General features: G+C 34.1%; 3 protein-coding genes across 3 annotated transcripts; all 3 read left to right on the forward strand.

Moving 5' to 3' along the window:
* The first annotated feature begins 1,821 nt into the window (after positions 1-1,821).
* Positions 1,822-7,264, forward strand: LOC128207672 (restin homolog). The gene is made up of 3 exons (XM_052910725.1): positions 1,822-2,277; positions 5,281-5,330; positions 5,614-7,264. Exons 1-3 carry the CDS (start codon positions 1,968-1,970, stop codon positions 6,589-6,591), a joined length of 1,338 nt encoding a protein of 445 aa, XP_052766685.1. The 5' UTR covers positions 1,822-1,967; the 3' UTR covers positions 6,592-7,264.
* Positions 7,265-10,371: 3,107 nt separating this feature from the next.
* Positions 10,372-15,715, forward strand: LOC128209630 (SAYSvFN domain-containing protein 1-like). Its single transcript, XM_052913742.1, has 2 exons — positions 10,372-10,509; positions 15,350-15,715. Exons 1-2 carry the CDS (start codon positions 10,372-10,374, stop codon positions 15,707-15,709), a joined length of 498 nt encoding a protein of 165 aa, XP_052769702.1. The 3' UTR covers positions 15,710-15,715.
* Positions 15,716-15,828: 113 nt separating this feature from the next.
* LOC128209629 (uncharacterized) lies at positions 15,829-18,414 on the forward strand. The gene has a single exon (XM_052913741.1). It carries the CDS (start codon positions 15,829-15,831, stop codon positions 17,383-17,385), a length of 1,557 nt encoding a protein of 518 aa, XP_052769701.1. The 3' UTR covers positions 17,386-18,414.
* Positions 18,415-19,431: the final 1,017 nt, after the last annotated feature.

Raw genomic sequence — 19,431 nt, forward strand, 5'->3', positions numbered from 1 at the left:
CACCCGAGTGCCGTACGGCGTCTAGTACGCACCCGAGTGCCGTACGGCGTCTAGTACGCACCCGAGTGCCGTACGGCGTCTAGTACGCACCCGAGTGCCGTTCGGCGTCTAGTACGCACCCGAGTGCCGTTCGGCGTCTAGTACGCACCCGAGTGCCGTACAGCGTCTAGTACGCACCCGAGTGCCGTACAGCGTCTAGTACGCACCCGAGTGGCGTACAGCGTCTAGTACGCACCCATGTGTCGTACAGCGTCTAGTACGCACCCGAGTGTCGTACAGCGTCTAGTACGCACCCGAGTGTCGTACAGCGTCTAGTACGCACCCGAGTGTCGTACATCGCCTAGTACGCACCCGAGTGTCGTACAGCGTCTAGTACGCACCCATGTGTCGTACAGCGTCTAGTGTGTGACATCTATTAATGTGGCTAAACCACCAGCCATTGCACATCTGGTAATAGGATTGCAAGACTTGTTGTTTATAAGAAGTTAAATTTCTTTTGCACCGATCACCTTGCATGTGATTATATTATTTACATGCTAATCAGATTTTGCACAGCTAAAATTATCCCTTAAGTCAAGGTAAAATTGTAAAGATCTAACAGTTGTGGTGGCTTGTAATTGTTCCAAGTCTTTTTGAAGATAAGTATATATTCATACACTAAATAAAACTTTTTTGGAAACATGAAGATAACAGTCAATTGTTTTCATAATCTGATTATTTAGGCGAAATGTAAGAAATGTATTTTTTAGGTGTCCGCCATTTTAAAAACGTCCTCATTGGCAGACTCTTATCTGTCCAAAAAAGTGTCCAAAATTGCATTCAATTATAAAGTGTATTTTAAATATACAAATTCCAATTATTTTATAATGAAGATATGGGTTTGGCAGTCTAAATGGTATGGTAAACTAAAAAAAAATCGTTTCTTTTGTTTTTGCCTTTTTCTTAATTTCTTGGGGTTTATCGCAGAACCGAAAGACATTGAAAAATATAAGGTTTTGGTACCACCATCCCAAAGATGCCATATCATGTTGTATAATAAATTATGTAATCTGTTTTTTCTTGATATGTGGTGTCTCGGATTGTCTGTAGGGCCTTGATGTTAGTGCCTTTTAATGAAATCATGATTAAATTTACGATTGCTAGACTAGTCTCTGGTGTTTCAATCTTATTAAAATATGTTTTGTTCGAATGTGAAATAGATTAAAACATAATACCATTAACTCCATGATGTATCCGTATCATAATAGATCGACTGAAGTAAGGACAACAGCCCTGATAGAATACATGTGATACCTCTTGTATGCAGAAAACAGTTGATTATTTGTAAAATGAACGGGTCAATATTTGCCATGACAACGCATACAAACATTCATTATATATTTACTCATATATGCTAATTATATTAGTGCATTAAACCAGCGTATTCTATCACAACTAAAGACAAAGGGATAAAGACACTCCATACCTACGCATATGCTCAGTTTATTCTGCCAAGACTATTCAATAATTTCTTAACATAACAGCTGCTTTATAAAAACATGACTGTGCCTCACATACAGAATATCACTAATGAGCCCCGGCATTGAATGTATAAAGACGGACAAAGTTAACGTTTGGCGTGATGAAGACATTGATCTACCTATCTCATCTAACCTACGCACGCACATGAAGAACAACCGATACTTTGTTCACAATATGCTACCTCCTCTGATTTGAAATAATGCATTAAAGCGGCATTGTTTTATATACTTCGATTCGATCCTATTGTTCGTATGTTTTTGTTCATTTCAAATGGTATTTTGGGTCACGCTGGGCATGAGACGAAACAGTTTCATATTTTGATTAAGTCTGTCTTTGGCAAAACATCTTGGAATAGGAAACATCTAATTAAGAAAACTAATTAACCAAATTTGTGTCTCTTTAACACGAATGGATAGGGTGAATTTAGTTTAAGCAATTGAAGGGAAATGAATTCTGTGGACGAGGCGGTATTTCGTCGTAATTGGGAACTACTAAAACAGGAAATAGATGTCGATGACTTTGTTCGTAAACTTGTAAAGGCTGGTGTGTGGGGCTCCACGCAAGCCGAAGCAGTCCTCAACGCGGCCCCAGCAAACAGGGATGCCAAGGCGGAGCGGTTTTTACATGCGGTTGTCAACAGCGGCACGAAATGCCTCCAGACCATGTGTAACATCTTACTTGAAAACAGAGACAATCCAAGATATGAAACATTGGTCAAGGCGCTGGGTATACAACAGTCATTCACCCAAGATTCAGGTATTTTTCTTAATTTTATCTAATGGCATGTGGTATTCTCTTTTTACAAAACTGGGACGTAAAATGGGTTTACTGGGAACGAAAAAAATACATGTTGGTACCCCAAGGGCAGACGTATAATCGTGATAAAGTAAAGTGTGGCAATGTGTTTGAGGATTTTTATATGGTATTTGTCTATGTTGTATGCCACTAAATTCTCTATTCCTTATTAAACAGTGAAAATGCAGCGCGCCGTATTGTAAATCATATCAAGCTTCTGGCGTGTTAAGATCCCGTTTCACGTGCCGTGTGACATGCCTTCAACACACTGAAATATAATTGATTATTAAACTAATTATATTGATTTATCGATATCAAATATATTTCAGGAAAACACTGTGTCTCTCAAAGAACAGGTTCCCGAAAGGAATATTGCGCTTTAATTGAGCTAATATTCAAGAAAATGATTTGATTTTATTTGAAGAGAGATAACTGCGTATAAGATTTGGAATGCCGTGTATGTGCTGAGTGCCGTTTCTTCTATTAAGCTACAATCAGTGTATTAAAATATTGAATTAATCGAACGAGGCAAATAATTAAAAGCAATTTTGCAATAGAATGATTTTCAGAGGAACTGCATTACCATGCATTCGTCTCGAGTGCTTCGCAGTCTCAACAGATACGTGGTTGCACACCGAACTAGACGAGAACATGACTCCACAAAAGCGCCCTTTCACATTAATTTCCTCTATTAATGTAACTTGACTTTTATGCACGCCTTCAATTAGTAAACGTCTAGACAGACAGCAAATAATTAATTCTGTAGTTCTTCAGCTGACACATTTTGTTAATTCAGCTTTCACCATTTCTGTTCCCAAGCGTGCTCCATGTCGGTACATAAAGGTTCTATAATTCCGAATAAGCAGAAAGTAGAAGAGATAACACAGTTAATAATCCCATTGCGTGTTAATATTATTTCATTTAAAACATAAATCAATTCATAAATGGTTACGAATTTAAGTTATTGCATATTTACGCCCGTTTGATGGATGCAACAATTTACAATCCAGTCTAAGGCGACGAGAAGGCGATTCTCGTGTCAATTCAGATCGGTTTCAAAATTGGTGTTTGTAATCTGGAATTGTCTAGGAAACGCTTCGAACTATGTATCCAATCTTGTTTCTGCAATTAAGTTCCAAGTTCCAAGCATAATGGAGGAAGTAGAATAAAATGCCAAAAACACTCTTGTAGTAAACTGATATAAATGTATTTAAGTTACTATTTAAGATATTTTTAATTGGGTACATATTGAATGAGTGTGTACGTTATTTCAGTGTTTTTTTTTAAATGTATTTTGCAAAGAAAACATAATCCCTTTGTCGTTTAGATAACGTTTTACGATTGTTCGTATGTATGAATGGACATTTTATATAAAAAAGTTTAATACAAATATAAACATGTTTGCGTTTAATTGGTTATAATGAAGATGTAAGGAATATGTAAGACCATTTGTCTTCATATTTATGACGTCAAGATTTTAAAATTGATAATGTCACATATAAAATCGAACTTTTAAACGTACATTCGAATTATTTGATGTCTATAACGTTTACAGTTGATATTTTTTTACAATAATATACTACAGTCTTTGTTTTAATTAATAGCAACACAACACCTTTTATCTTGATTGAACATCTGTATGCGTCCTTAAAATGCAAATCAACGCATGTTCGGCTGCCTCCGAATGTGTACGCCCTATTTTGTGAATACAATCAAGTCCGGTTGCAAACAAAAAAAATGAAGTCTGTGCATTAGAATTCGTCTAAATGGATGCACACAGAATGTACCACAAACCTAAAGAACATTTTTATAATTACTTCCAGTAAGTAAATGCGTAGGTTTCTTGAACTTATATATTATCCAATACCCTTTGAGATTAAACGCTTTTAATCTGAACATGACGTATATTGGCCGAAAAATAATATGTTTTAGTTAGCTTATTTTGTGACACTGTGACTGGAACGAAATCGCAATACTGTGGCCGTCATCCCCAACATTGGGAATAATCCTTAATTGCGACCCAAAATTACAATTCCCATGCCTTCATCTGGACATGACATCCTCAATCACGTAGCACATAGCTGAAAATAAATAGATTTTGTTGTAATTATCTAGTGTCAAAGGACACCTCTGAAGATGTAATATCCGTCTGGGTCAGATGGCTCTTAACAAGTTAACTATGGTGGGAAACGTTTCAATATCTTAGGGGAAAGCCCATGTGTTCTAAATATAATAGACCAATCATCCCGTTTCTGTTTTAATTAAGCGCATTCCCTGACTGTATTCCTTTGTAGTGACTGGTGTGCATCTAACAAAATAATGGAAGGATTTAGTGCTAGGCGTGCCTTTCTCTGGTGCTTGAAAATAGAACAGCGCTTAAGCAGGCGTTGTTGCACTTAACAAAACCGTCATTTGAGCATTATTAATCCGTGTAAATGCATTAAAACAACACATACAATGCATTATTTCATAAAACTACATTGAAACAACGCATGAATTTCATATTATCGTATGGGTTTAGGAGATAGTTGTTTGTATGTTACGAAGGGTGTTACGATGTTACGAAAAAGCGCCCAAATCAGATTCAAATAACAACGGAATTACTAGTTTGTTATGATGTAAGAATAATTAACATATTAAATAACACAATTGGGTTTTTTCAACACGGCCTGAATAGACGAATACAGACAAAATATCATTAAATAGTGAATCGTACACATTACGAATGGTTCTGTATGTTGCAGTCCAGTGTTGTCAACACATGTTAGTTCTATACTCCCCTTGACTACAAACTTATATCACCAGCCACAATAATATACAAAATCCCACTTTATTCAAGTTATCATGTGACTAGTGGATATTGGTTGAGATGTTATGATTATGTTCATCAGGATTGATCGAAGTCGTGTCTATTTACACATATACCTGGTATAAATTTGTTATTTTTATTTTGTTTTATTTTAGGGGTCTCAACACTCGGTGCCGTGAGGCAGTCAACAACCATGTCAGCTATGGTACGATATCTTTGTTTTCCATTTCGTGATCAATTGCCATCGATTTGATTTATTGTTATTGATTTCAAGTGTTTTATCCACAAAAAAGAGATCCCTTGTTTTCTTTAATCGTATACTATATATATTAATTGCGCGTTAACATTAAAAGTGTAGTTGGAAAATTTCCATGATTTGTTAGATAATGGTTCTTCTTTTCTGTTGATAATTAAGTTCCGTGTTCACCCCAAGTTATGTCAGTGGGTTATAAAGAAATGATCAGTTTCATTATGTTTTATCTATTCAGAGTTCAACTAGTTCCTTGAATTTGAACGTCGGTGCTTGTGCAGAAAACCTTTCTGGGGAGAGAAGCGATCGTATGGTATCAGCCCGTGCACCTTGGCGAGCTGATGAGTTTTTCCGTCGCGAAGACACAGAAGAGAATCGACCGAGCACACCTGCTGAAGCTGTCCAAGCAGCCGTACAGAAAGCCAGTGACGAAAAGAGCGGCAATCTTGATATGGACGCGCTCGAGCAAGAGTTGGTGAAGATTGCTCCTACTATAGCTGATCTGTTCTCTAAAATACATACTCAGACAACGACAGTTGTTGCAACAAGTGACGAAGAATTGAAGAAGATCAGAGAAGATAATGATCGCTTAAGAAAGACTAATAGAAGTTTAGTGGAAAAGTTAAATTCATTTCAACAAAAAATTATTCAGCTTCAGTTAGAAAACAAAAAATTAAGAGAATTCAATGACAATGAAAAAATAAAACAAACCCAATTAGATGAAAGGTCTCTCGAATTAGACTTGTTAAAAGAAAAACTGATTTTTCAAAAACACGCCCTTGAAGCTAAGGAAAAAGAGCTTGACCTTCAACTGGAAAAATTGCAATCCGTTGTAACAGACAATGAAGAGCAAAAATTAAAATTGGCAAACTTAGAACAGCTGCACGAAGAAGGTCTCACAGATTTCGAAGAGCAGCAAATACAGATTGATGAATTGAAGAAAGAGAAAGAGCAGCAAAAGGAACAAATAGAGGTCCTAGAAGTGAAGCAAAAAATGAACGAACAGTTTCTTGTACGGCTGGAAGAGAGGCTGGCGATGTTAGAACAACGGGGAAACCAGAAGAAGACAAGAACGCGGTTTATGGGAACTAAGCCATGGATGAATGGGATGATGGGGAGGTCGCACCACGTGCATGTGAAAATACAACCCCAGTTTCCTACTGACTTTTCGTCCGCTAATATCGGTGTAAAAGGTGGCAAAGGATGGTCATTTTGATACTGGGATAAAAAAAAGATTTAATACTTGAATTTTATGTTTGAGCGAAAATATTGACAAGAGATGATACACTTTGTAAAACACCAAAGTGAAATCAACTTCGATGATGAAACATATGCAAAACAAGACAGGAGATTTCCTACGGAGAAATATTTCGAATTAGGTTAAATTTGCGTAAACTACATACACAAATGACGAATGACGACCGCTTTATGCAAGATGATTGTTGGAGATACCAGATATTGACGGCGCCCATACTAAGCTATTCATTATGATAACAATAAAGCCGTTCATCATTTGTCTTAGGTAGCTACTTATCATATTTCTTTTGTCTGCCACAGCACTGTTGTATTGATTTGAATATAATACATGCGATTGTGTATTTGATATCTGTACAATACATTTACAAAATTATAATGTTTACAACACGCATGCTATTTATGAAAGATTTACAGAGCGCCACGGCTACTTCGTTTTAAATGTTTACTTAAACTACGAATGTCATTAGCTTAAGGCAGATTCACATTTAATTGATATATCCGTATTTTCATGTTATACAACATCATTCATTGGCTTGCTATTTTTGTGAAGGAATTTTAGAAGACGTTGTCACTGTACAATGTGACATACTTGACATTTTACATTTATACTTGTATTTATAGAACAAACATTCTCAACAAATACTTATAATATATTTTATTGCGTATTTCATTTCATTTTTTACATGACGAGTATAAATTTTTGAAAACAACATTGTTTACATTATATAAAATAAAAATATGTTTTAACCATAGAATCCTTCCTGAGAAAGATCTTAACGTCAAAGAATAGATGGCTTAATAACCAGTGAGTGTTTTTACATATTTCATAGCACGTTACATCTATATCTTGAACAATTGTGATGACCCTAAAAATTAACTCCATGGTTATCAACTTTATAAGTACATTATTTATTAGAAAGCGTCCAGTAGACCCTTTGGACGTGAAAGTGATCACCATGTAATGGTGATAACGATGTTTTTTTACAGGAGAAAACACTGTTAAAACCCTGTCTGGATGTCTCGTCATGTTGCTAGGCCAACACAATAATGATATATCATTTTTGGAAGCCTATCATGGGTTACGTTATCGTGAATATTATTCCGTAATCAATCAAGCTCCATGGCTGTATTTGTCATTGAATACGAACCATAGAGTATGATTAACGAAGTAAGACACTGACAGAGTTGGACACAAGTTTCTTATATTTGTGTCTGCCATTGTCTTATATTGGGAAATGAGCATGGCAGAGAATTCGATTGAATACTTATTTTAGAACATACATGGAAACATGTTACTTGACAACATTCTTTGCTGTCACAAACGTTATGTAAGAAGTATTGATATTAAACTCACCTATGAACACCTGCCTCCATTTTTGAGGATATCTGCAGGAAGGCACACGTTAACAGAGTCTATGGAGAACTTAGTTTAATTAGGTGAACTAGCATCAGGTGAACATAACGGCGTTTAAACCAATATACCATTTTACCATGAAGGCTCTATTACAGCAGAATTAAAACCGTTCATTAACCGATTATAACGAATGTGACATGCACAAGCCCAAAGAACAAATATGAGGCGATTTCCATAAACATTTAGTTTACATAAATTGGGAAAATGTGTTAAAAAAAAGTATTCCAGCTTTTACTTTGCTGATACGGGTATTTTTTCACTTTCATTTGAGTAAAACATGATTGTTTTCAACAAGACATTAATCAACAGTAAGCTTGTCTAGAATACTAGCTATATCTAACTACAAATAACACTGCACAGCTGTCAGTGACATTGAAAAAATAGATGTTGGCAATAGTTTTAAAAACAAGTCAATTTAATACAGAGTCAATAAGCATCCTTTCTGACATACTGTCATATGATGAAATCAGATGTGTGTAATCAGGAAATCCTTGGTGCCAAGGAACACCTCGGCCATTTTACATCGAAAACAACCTCGGATGTATGCCGGTAAACAGTAAAAGCATTTCATAAAATTTTAAATAATAGTATTAATTAATGGTAATGTTTAATGTGTAATTTGAATAACTTATTTCTTATTATTTGCTAGTGACGTGTATTGGTGCATAATTAATTTTGATCCCCCAAGAGTAAAGTCCACATGTTTAACCGATATATTGAAATTACTACGCAATCTTCTTGCAACATGGTAAAGAATGTAAAGGATTCTGACATTGTAAACTGTCCATATATATCCGAGGTTGTTTACGATGGAAAATGGCCGAGGCGTTCCAATTGTGTCCCCTTGCTGACCACTAGGCCAGTTGTTCTATCTTATTTCTCGTGGTCAGCTACTGCTCGCCAGGAAGGTGAATGGCATACCGCGTGACTAAAATTGGTTGGATGGCTGTGGTCATTCTATTGGCCGTCGCTCACAAACATTTCACTGATAGTTGTGTTGTGTTGAAAGTGAAAGTAGACTATTTCTTTTAATAATAAAATATTTTAAAAGTCATGTTAATCAATCGTTCAGATCAACACAAATCATTTAAACCCCTTATACATTTATTATCTTTCGAAAAAAGTAAAAGTAGATCATCAGAAACTTCAAAAACACATGTTAAACACTACGTTTCCATTACAACTCTTATTTATATTTGCGCGCTCACATCCGGAGTTAATTTATGGGACAGAAAATACTAATAGCCAATTAGATTGAAAAGGTCTTATGCATTTTGCATCAGCACAAATACCATATACATTTCTGCTGTTTAGAATTCAGTGCGAGGAAAACGTAATTTCAAGTATTTACTAGGCTTATACTGAAGAAAAGTAAACTGTTGCAGTTAATGTTGTTGTTGTAGTTGTTGAGTTGTTGTTGTTGTTGTTGTTGAGTTTATACAGGTCTGCCCGCACCCAATAATGGTAAACTGAATTGCTACAAAACCCGTTTTCCCCAACCTTGACCTTCGTAATTGCATTTGACATTGACCAATTAGTTTTTCACTTCTGTTGACATCCTCGCTCAATTTCTAATAGAGAGACACATACCATACAAACAAATTCATAAATAAACAGATGAGCAAATTTATCCAAAGTTCTTATTTAAATGTTGACAAATATAGATAATCACCGCTTAATCACTTAAGAAATGGAGTTTCAGTCATGCCATTCAGAATAAAAAACAATATTTGTATACCAATAATCTTACCTCAAAACTTACAAATATACATTAACCAACATGAGTTCTTGGACTAGGTAGTCATGGTGGCCGAGCATTCTGTCGACATGAAGTTAACGGCCTTAGGTGTGATGTTATCAGCATGGCGGCAATTTAAGAGTGCGGGCTTTCGCCGTGAGGTTAGCAGCCTGGTACGTGGCATTGCGGCAATGTCGTGTGGTGTGAGCGGCAGGGAGGCTTTAAGGCCTTAGAGTTTCATATACTGTATTATAACATTAACGTTTTTATTGAATAATATGCTAGTTTATGCTATTTGCCAGGCTATGATGATATGTTTAATATTATAACAAATATGAAAATATCTTGTCTATTGGCCGCCATTACCCGTATTACATTTCACATGTTACTTTATTTTTACAGCTCCCGGGAGAATAAGTTCCTTGGTGCGACACTTATTAATAAGCTTATGCCTGGAACAAACATGTCATCGATATAAAACTGTGTACACGTTGGCGTACAGCATACTCGTCACGGCCTAAAGTAACATTTGACCGTTTCGTTATATGCCGTTTTAGTTGTATACCAGCAAACGTCTAATGATTGTGATGGAGGAACAATTGGCAGAATATCGTCGATCAAAAAAGATTTCTCAAGAATCGCTGTTCAGTCGAGTGTTTAAAAGAACTGACAGCGCAAAACAGAAGATCCAGACGTCTTCTGAAACGGACCCAACGCCATCAATCGTATGAGCAATATTGGCCCTTAAATTAAAGCTGTCTATTTCAACGTATTTGGCCATTTGAAAGAGAAACCAATTTTAAGGCAAAACAATTCCAGCTGCCATGTTTAAATATAATCAATCATAAGAATACATTGGATGGAGATTTGATTGCTGCTTTTTGTGTTAACAAATTACTATCTTTCCCCAAGAGGCTTAAAAGCTGCAGTGTATCTGCTCCTAAAATCCAGGATTGGTATAAAACTCAGCGAATTGCTCAGTCTGCCTTTAGTCCAAATAATTGTACGTTGACTGATTTTTCTTAGATTTTTATATGGCAAGTCCTTCACGTACAAATTGTTTAGTATCAAAAGTGGGTAGTTGTTCCGATCAGGATTCCGGGTTAAAGCATATAGCGTCTATAAAATATCATAAAAACAAGAAATATTACCAGATAATATTATTTTATATTAGTTCCGTACACAAAAAATAAATATCCAACTTTTAACTATGAGTTTGACGGCTTTTCTTCATTTCATACTGTCAAAACATAACAATATATACATGAAGGGCACCTGCAAGGCTTCAGGGCACAGGTTTAAATCGCTCGGAACATTTCGGCCATGGCTGAGTTGTTACGATTGTATAACGAGGTCTATCTCGAAGCTTTGTCGGAGGAGGCCGAGTTATTACGATTGTATCGAGTTGTTCCCCTTCGCATAATTGTTGTCTGTGTCAGTCAACTTTTGTTTTATTGGAAAGGTAAACAACTTGTTTTAATGCATTAAATGCTTGTTTAGTGCAAAATAACATTTCACTTACATGGTAAAATATTAATATAACTCTTTATGATCAATTTCAACCATAAAATACTTCACTTAAAACAATTTCAATATTTTTAAAACACCCCCGTTTTTTGCACATTCCCGTTTAGACGTAAGGGATTGGAAGAATCCCGTATAACATGTCTAATATTTTAGACTAAGTCTGCCTTATGTAGACTGCGTTTTAAGGTTATAAAATGTGCCTTATGTAGACTGCGTTTTAAGGTTATAAAATGCAGCGGCGCAGCAAATACAGATATATAGTGAAAACACAGCTTTTGTAAAAATACATAGGTACTGCTTAAAAAAGTAAGTAAGTAGTGATTTTCAAACATTATAAAATAAATATGAAGTAAGAACCATACTTAGAAACGTGTATTGCTAAATTAAATGAGTTTAATTGCACAAAAATAGCATTCTGTACTGACTTGTTTCTTAAGAAAAAAATATAGTTTTTTTTCTTTTAACTTGTATTATCAATTTCACTTAAGTCTTTCTTCATCCATTATTAATGTTTCCAATGTACATGTCGTCATATGATCTGTATATGTTCGTGACAACTAGAACATAAATTTTTTACTTAATGTTTGTTTATCAATTTACAATGGTTATTTGAACAATATTTAATATTTATATGAAAAACTACAGAAACAAGCTCAGTAGTCAAAAGTTTAATATATTATCAATATAAAACAAATGTAATGTGTAAAAAAGCTACCGGGGTATATACTTTTATTGTTTGTTTGTTGTTTCGACTCATTGTAGTGTATTTTTTTAACCGGTACGATGTGAGTATCAGTATAATTTGTATGTCAAAAGTACGAGAGATAATTCATTTGTTTGGTCTTAAGTATATATACACACACAAAGAAAACCGGATACCCAACTTTGAAATATTGCGATTGTGTTTCAACCAAAATGTAGGACCTATGCTTACGTTTTATAAAGAAAGGATATAAATATCTCACTAGGCACAATTTTGTATGTTAAATTATACTTAAAATGGTGTGATTTGTTTATCGGTATAATTTGTACATCAAGAGACATTTAATTTGTTTGGTTTTAAGTATATATGTAACCATTATGATTTATTATATTTAAATTTGGTAATAATTATGTTATAATCTTATATATTTTTTTTAATTCATTAGAGCCTTGCATAATACTGTCATTAATATAAACCTCAATATTTTCCAGTTGACTTAACAACATTAGCTGTGTGTTTGTACCAATAAAACATGCTAATCCATTAGTCATTTACATAATGAGGGAAAGCCCTTATCTGTGACACACGTCCATTGTATAATTAATGACAGACATAAATGTTTATTGGTATTTACCTGTTATAAACAGTACAAGAATAATGAATAGAACAATATAATATTTGGGAGGCTATTTTACTAATGAAATATTACTTAAAAGGTATAAGCGATAATATCGATATAATTACTTCTTAACAGAAATTCATTATTTATAAATTTAGCTAGTGTCAATAATATCGACCAGCAGCTGCTATTGTTTAACTCTTGGAAAAAAATAATCTCATTTTAAAAGAATCGTACATACTCGTAACAATCACTGGGTATCAACCATTTTAGATAATGAAAATATTTATTTTCTGGACAGTAAGGGTAACGAGCGAAAAGTTGATATTGTAATAACAAATGGATTAAAAAATCAACTGTCACAAATTTATGGGAGAAATAAAGATGAAATAAATGAAATAATTCGGGACATAATGAGACAAAATAATAGTATTGACTGTGGACTATATGCCATTGCTTATACTGTTACAACATCTTATCTGGGAGTAAGATTGCATTATTGGTCCCAGATCTTATTGAGTTCATAAGATGTTGTTTCCAATTAATATACAATTCCAACAATTAACGATCTCATCTAGTCCAACGCTTAGAAAATGAATGTATTACCAAATTCCCATTGACAAGTAAAACAATTATGGTAGTCTTCGTAAAAAGAAAAACATTAAATCGATAAATATAATAAATTATTTCATTTGTAAACTTCTGGAGTGTTAAGATGTTCGGTTCAATGTGACGACTGCAACAAAGGGTACAACAAATAAGGCATGATTAAACATTTAGACGATACATATAATCCCCGTGTGATTTTTTCATCCAAAATTATTTCGTAATTGGCCCATGTGTACCACACCCTTTATGTAATTAAGTTTACATTACTATGTATAATAATTATGTTTCAATATATTTTGTTTTCATTTTATTCATTATGACATCGGGTTTATAACTATAATGTCAATCTGTAGCATGATCTTTATATCTGCGTTTTTGTTAAAAAAAAAATGAGTTTACATATGTGACATATTTTATACTAGGTATATCAACAATTGTATAACAAATATCTGTTTAAAGATTTGTAATACTATATACTTGTTGTTTTATAATAAACAACCTGACTTTTGAAATATTGACAATGGAGTTTGATCTGAATTATTCCAACTTTGTTAATACATTCATTTTATTACATGCTTGTTTCTCAACATTGAAGTTAATTTCTATAAATTTTAATTATTACGAAACAGTAGCAGATCTAGATCGTTTCAATTCTGCATTTTCAAAAAGATTTTAAATAATCTTGTTATCAATAACACTTTATACATAAAATCTAGTTTGTTTAATTAATTCTGCAATTAATTACTTCCTTCTTTTGTTAATAATTGTTTTAATAAATTGTGTACATTTCTTAAGTATCTTTGTCATAATGTTTTTTTTTGTTAGTGCTGACTCTTAATAGATGAATCCACAGATTGTTTGTTTAATTAATAACACTTGAACCTCTGCAATAGGGCCATGAACACCTTTTCCCTAGATGGCTTCGCAAATCACTGCATTTTCCCTTTTTGTCTATATTGGCTGCGTAAATTGCTGCGTTTTATACCGACCCTAAAATCACAAAAGTTGATCATTTCATAGCTTGGGACACTAAAATATGGCCCTTCAGTCCTTTGATTTTTTTTAAAAAGTAATAATACAACATTTCAATGCAATTATAAGAATTTTACTTGAAAAACAATATTGCTCTAAACAACATCAAATATTTCCTCAAATAATTAACCAAAGGTTATACATTTTACATGTCTATCAGAAAGCTGAAAGACTAAGCTACAAGAAAAACATAACTTTTATGCTTAAGTTTCTGCAACAATTTGTACTTAATCAGACTATATGTGCAGACTCAACACTGAAAATGCAAATTATAAAGCAATGGAGAGGTTCGAAAACTTTAAAAAAAAAATCCCCCCTAAAAAGTTATCATAAATAATAGTAACAGTTCTCCCATCATTATTAATAAGCCTGGGTTTTTGTTTTTGAATGGGGAGAGGTGGCATGGTCAAATTGTTGTGTCAAAACAATGCACCCTGCAAATAGGACGTATATTTATCCGAATCAAACGTTTTTTGTGAAAACTTTCAAAAATGAAGGTTTGGAAGTTCAGAATATCAAAATCTAGTGTCAGTGTTACTTAATGGCCACATTTTCAATTGAATTATTATATCACAATTTTTAGAAGTTTGCAAGTAAAAAAAAAATTAGTTTAAGTTACAAATGATTTAATAGTTAAAGTATTTAGTTGGATAATAGTGTCAGAAACGTTCTTAGCATTCCAGAGACATTATAACTTCAATATTTCAGAGGAAAACTTCAAATGGATGTTCATACTTCCAGTTTAAAATTCTCAATAAAAAAATTCTAAGTTCTTAGATTTAGAAATATAGATATTACTTGTAGCTTGAATATATAAAACAGAATAAATAATAAAGAATGAAAGCAAGCTTTACCTAAAAATATAGCAAATAATGCCTAATATATTAAACACCTTTTAATATAATTTGTTTAGCTCATAATTCTCAACCAAAATCTTCCTCCAGGCTTCTATGGGTTGCATTTCAGCAAACCTGTATCATTAAAACTAATGTTTGGGGAATACATTTATTCACAGATATCCCTTTTAAATATCAATGAACATACTTTAAATAACTTTCTTTCCCTTTATTTTCAGGTTTCATCACAAGTACCAAAGAGGAGTCATAAAGAAAGTATCTCCGCAAACGGTCCATCATCAAATTCCATATTAGCTTCAAGTTATCCAAGCTCCAGACAAGAATATATTCTGCTTGGACTAAAGACGTTACTTTGGCTTCTTCTGTGGAAATATTTCATATCTATTGAATTTGGAGCTGTCTTTTTTATAATATCCTGCTCCTATCTCATGTACAGAAATACCGGAACTGGACCAAGGGTCAGTAATAAACTGAGTGCATACTCGGTATTTAACCCTAATCAGGAGCGTATTGATGGCACATTTACAGCAGAACAGTTTGAAAAAGAACTTCGTCATGGTTCCCAATCTGTGAATTGAAACTACATGATCTCATTTCTATATACCTCTATATTGAACGTTACTATTATCTCATTTTTCTTATACACTGCTTATTTTTTAACATTCTAAAGATTGCATTTATTGAAGTAAAGCTATACATGGATCTGGGGAAAACATCTATCAACATGGCTACAGTGAAATGCATTGGTACATTAATAATTACACTTACTATTTTTGTTGAAGTTTATGCAGCAAATACAAATGGTACTGCTCCTTTAGCAAAGGAGGTTATCGTAGTAGGTGGAGGAATAGCAGGAATGGCTGCTGCTAGAAGACTTCTTCAGGATAAGTCTTACACTGTGCGTGTGTTTGAGGCTAGGAAGGACAGGTATGGAGGGAGAATCTGGACAGATAGATCTTTGGGGAAAACTCTGAAGGGTGTGGATGTGGAGATGGGAGCCATGTTTCTCAACACAAGGGCTAAGAATAATCCTCTCATTGGGTTGGCAAAAAAGTTTGAACTTAATACTGTGAACTCTGGATCAGTTCAGATAAGATATTACAATGACAAAGTGGGACTGAAACTGTTCTCTGGAGAAAATGCAACAGGCTTGCTAGCTGAAGCCTTTGGTATTATGAGCAAGGCAATAAAAAATGCTAAATCATCATCTGACAGTTCTGTAATACAAGTTACTACAAAAGAGCTTCAGTCTTGGATGGAGAATAATGCAGATGTTAAAGACAAACAAGGATTTGATCGAAATCTGTTAGGACCTATTCTTAATTCTTTTCCTGCAATGACAGTCCACAACTTCTCATCAAAACTGTATGACATGAACATAGATTTGGGTTGGGACAGTATCTTAGTTGATGGCGTAGGTGCTCTGTTGGATAGAATTGTAAGTGGTAGCTCAGGTACAGAGCTCCCAGTGAAAGTAGAGCTTGGTAAGGTGCTTAGAAACATAAAGGTTGACAATAAAAAGAAGAAAGTTTTAGTGCGGACAGCTGATAGAAAACAGGTCAGTGCAGATGCTGTTGTCTTTGCTTTACCACTTGGAGTACTAAAGACTGATGAAGTCTGGTTTGAACCTAGACTACCAGAGAACAAGTACCAGGCAATACGTGATATTGGTCTAGGTTATTCAGGAAAGATAATTATTGGTTTTGATGAACCTTTCTGGCCCAAAGATGTTGGTAGTTTTATTGCATGTTCTGAAACTGCCAGAAATGGTTTTCTTCAGTCATGGTTTAATGCATATAGAATCAGTGGAAATCCAATTCTCCATGGTAATATATTTGGAGACCAAGCAAGAACGTGGGAAATTAAATCTGAGAATGAGCTGAAAAAGATGGTTTTAAAGATACTTGGAGAAATGTTTGGCAGTGATGTTGTGAATGCTAGAAAGATAACAGTGTTCCAATATTCATCTTGGTCATCTGACGAGTATATACAAGGGTCTATATCGTACCCCAAAGTAGGAAACAGCAAGAATATGTGGAAGACATTACAGGAGCCAGTTTGCCCATATATATTCTTTGCTGGTGTTTACACAGAGGATGACAGCCATATTGACTCTCTGCATGGGGCGTATAACTCGGGAATACGGGCAGCAGAGCAGATCCTGGGTAATTATTGTAACGTGAAACCCTCATCAGGTACAAATGCGGGACAAAAAGCTAAAAGGAAATTAGCTCCCGGAAAGGAGGAGCTTTGAGTGAGGAAAATTAATTTCGAGACTTATTGATATGTCTGTAGTGAATGTTCTGCTTAAATTTGCCTTTCAAGGACTAATCCATGATACCTATTGTTTTTCAGACCTTTTTTCAACCTTTTATGTTCTCTCTGCAAAACACTCTTTCAAAGAATACTGGACTGAGGGAGAGAGAACTTTCAGAGAACAATGTCTGGCTTTTTTATACACAGAGTTATTGATAATATCTGCAGCAAGTTTTGATTCGTTTCTGATGAAACTGTCCTGAATGATGAGCACTTTTATCTGTTTTGATGGACATTTGTGATTATTTACTGATCAACATCATGAATAACTAGATTGCTTAATAAAACAAAGTTGTGTGCTGATTGTGGTGAAATCTCATCCATTGTCACAATAAATCACTAAAATGATCAAATTTCTTGTCTAGAGAAATGACTTATTTTGGGATGTTTTATGTTTGAGGTTTTGGTTAAATTTGTTGATAATGTTTTATTATTATCACTTGCCATTTATGCATTCCATATTTTAGAACTGAACATGTTGATTTGCATCTAGAATATTTTCAAACATTTTAGGGAGAAGTGGGTCTGTTAGGAGCTTGAGAATTTTCTTTATAACATATATTTACATTAAACAAAGGCGCACTTTACATATTATGAGTCACTTAATGTTGGACCTATTGAATTCATGATTTATATGATCTGAAATAATTGTCTGTCACATTTGAGGTGTTCGTTGAATGAATCTGTTTGTTTTCTCTTTCAAGATTTTTAATCATTATGTACAATAATATACAATTATTCACATTATGAGGTGTTTATTGAAGGAATCGGTTTTTTTCTTTTTTGGGTTGATCATTATGTACAATAATATAATTATGATCACATTCATGCTGTTTGTTAAAATTCAAGTTAATACACAAAATCATGCATTTTGATGAATTATGCAGATTTTTAGACATGTATACTTAATTCAACATATCTATATTTTATGCATTGATCAATAATTAATTATTCAAATAAATTCATAATAAAATTATGGTCTTCTCTTTCGAACAAGTTTAATGTAGTGTTTCAATCAGGTGTGTTTTTGTACCGTATTGTTAAACTGTAAGGTCAGCATTAGGTTATTATTGCTACGAAAGATGTAGGAGGATTAGTTTAATTTAAACTTATTTTATTATTTTATAATTGTGAAACAAGTAATCACAACATTATATTAATCACTCATGTTGGCACGATATGACGCGAGGGTGTGGTCTTGTGTTTTGGGGGAAACTGGAGTACCCAGAGGAAACCCACTTGTCCGGCTTGGTGACCACAAACCAAACACACATGCGCCCAGGCCGGGAATCGAACCCGTGTTGAATTTATGAGAAGCGAATGCGCTAACAGGAAAACCGAAGGAGGTTTGACCTTTAAATGTGACCATGACCTTTCAATTAGTGACCATGACCTTGAACAGAATTCCTTATCATTTGCTAGTGTTTTAAATTTCCAGAAAAGCAAAACTACATGATTGTCAGAACACATTCATTTATCATCATTCGCTATTCAACTCAATACCACCATCTTTATATACCGGTATATAATTTCTATTTGTATTGCCTAAATTAACATTCATACACACATGCATAATTACAATGTTGTACCTCTGATACAACAGAGTATTATTGCAAACTTTGTCAATATTTGGGACTTATTTACTACGAAACGGTAAAAAATATTTATGGGAGAAAAGATGTTGATTTTGTATAACCAGCTTAATCCTTAATGACATCCACAATTTCTATATACATCCCTGGGACTGACTAGGATTAGCCTTTCAAACAGGTGACTCATCAAATTTTTTTGAATTCTAGTTTCAAATACTGATATAAAATCCCCATAATGTAAGTGTGACCTTTTCCTGAAGGCTATTGTGTAATGGTTATCGCTAAGAAATCAATATTCCAGCACATTGACCTCCAAATGACCTTAACCTTTGAGATAAGGTACAATTCTTGTATATGCCACACCTTACAATCTACAGTTCTGTTAATCGAAA

Source organism: Mya arenaria, chromosome 11 (assembly GCF_026914265.1).
Source record: "Mya arenaria isolate MELC-2E11 chromosome 11, ASM2691426v1".
Taxonomy (NCBI): Eukaryota; Metazoa; Mollusca; class Bivalvia; order Myida; family Myidae; genus Mya; species Mya arenaria.

Excerpts from the sequence above, each read along its gene's own strand:
- LOC128207672 (XM_052910725.1), top strand. The coding sequence starts at position 1,968 with ATGAATTCTGTGGACGAGGCGGTATTTCGTCGTAATTGGGAACTACTA. Across the intron at positions 2,278-5,280 it reads GTCATTCACCCAAGATTCAG|GGGTCTCAACACTCGGTGCC; the intron begins GTATTTTTCTTA and ends GTTTTATTTTAG. Across the intron at positions 5,331-5,613 it reads CAACAACCATGTCAGCTATG|AGTTCAACTAGTTCCTTGAA; the intron begins GTACGATATCTT and ends TTATCTATTCAG.
- LOC128209630 (XM_052913742.1), top strand. The coding sequence starts at position 10,372 with ATGGAGGAACAATTGGCAGAATATCGTCGATCAAAAAAGATTTCTCAA. Across the intron at positions 10,510-15,349 it reads CGGACCCAACGCCATCAATC|GTTTCATCACAAGTACCAAA; the intron begins GTATGAGCAATA and ends CTTTATTTTCAG.
- LOC128209629 (XM_052913741.1), top strand. The coding sequence starts at position 15,829 with ATGGATCTGGGGAAAACATCTATCAACATGGCTACAGTGAAATGCATT.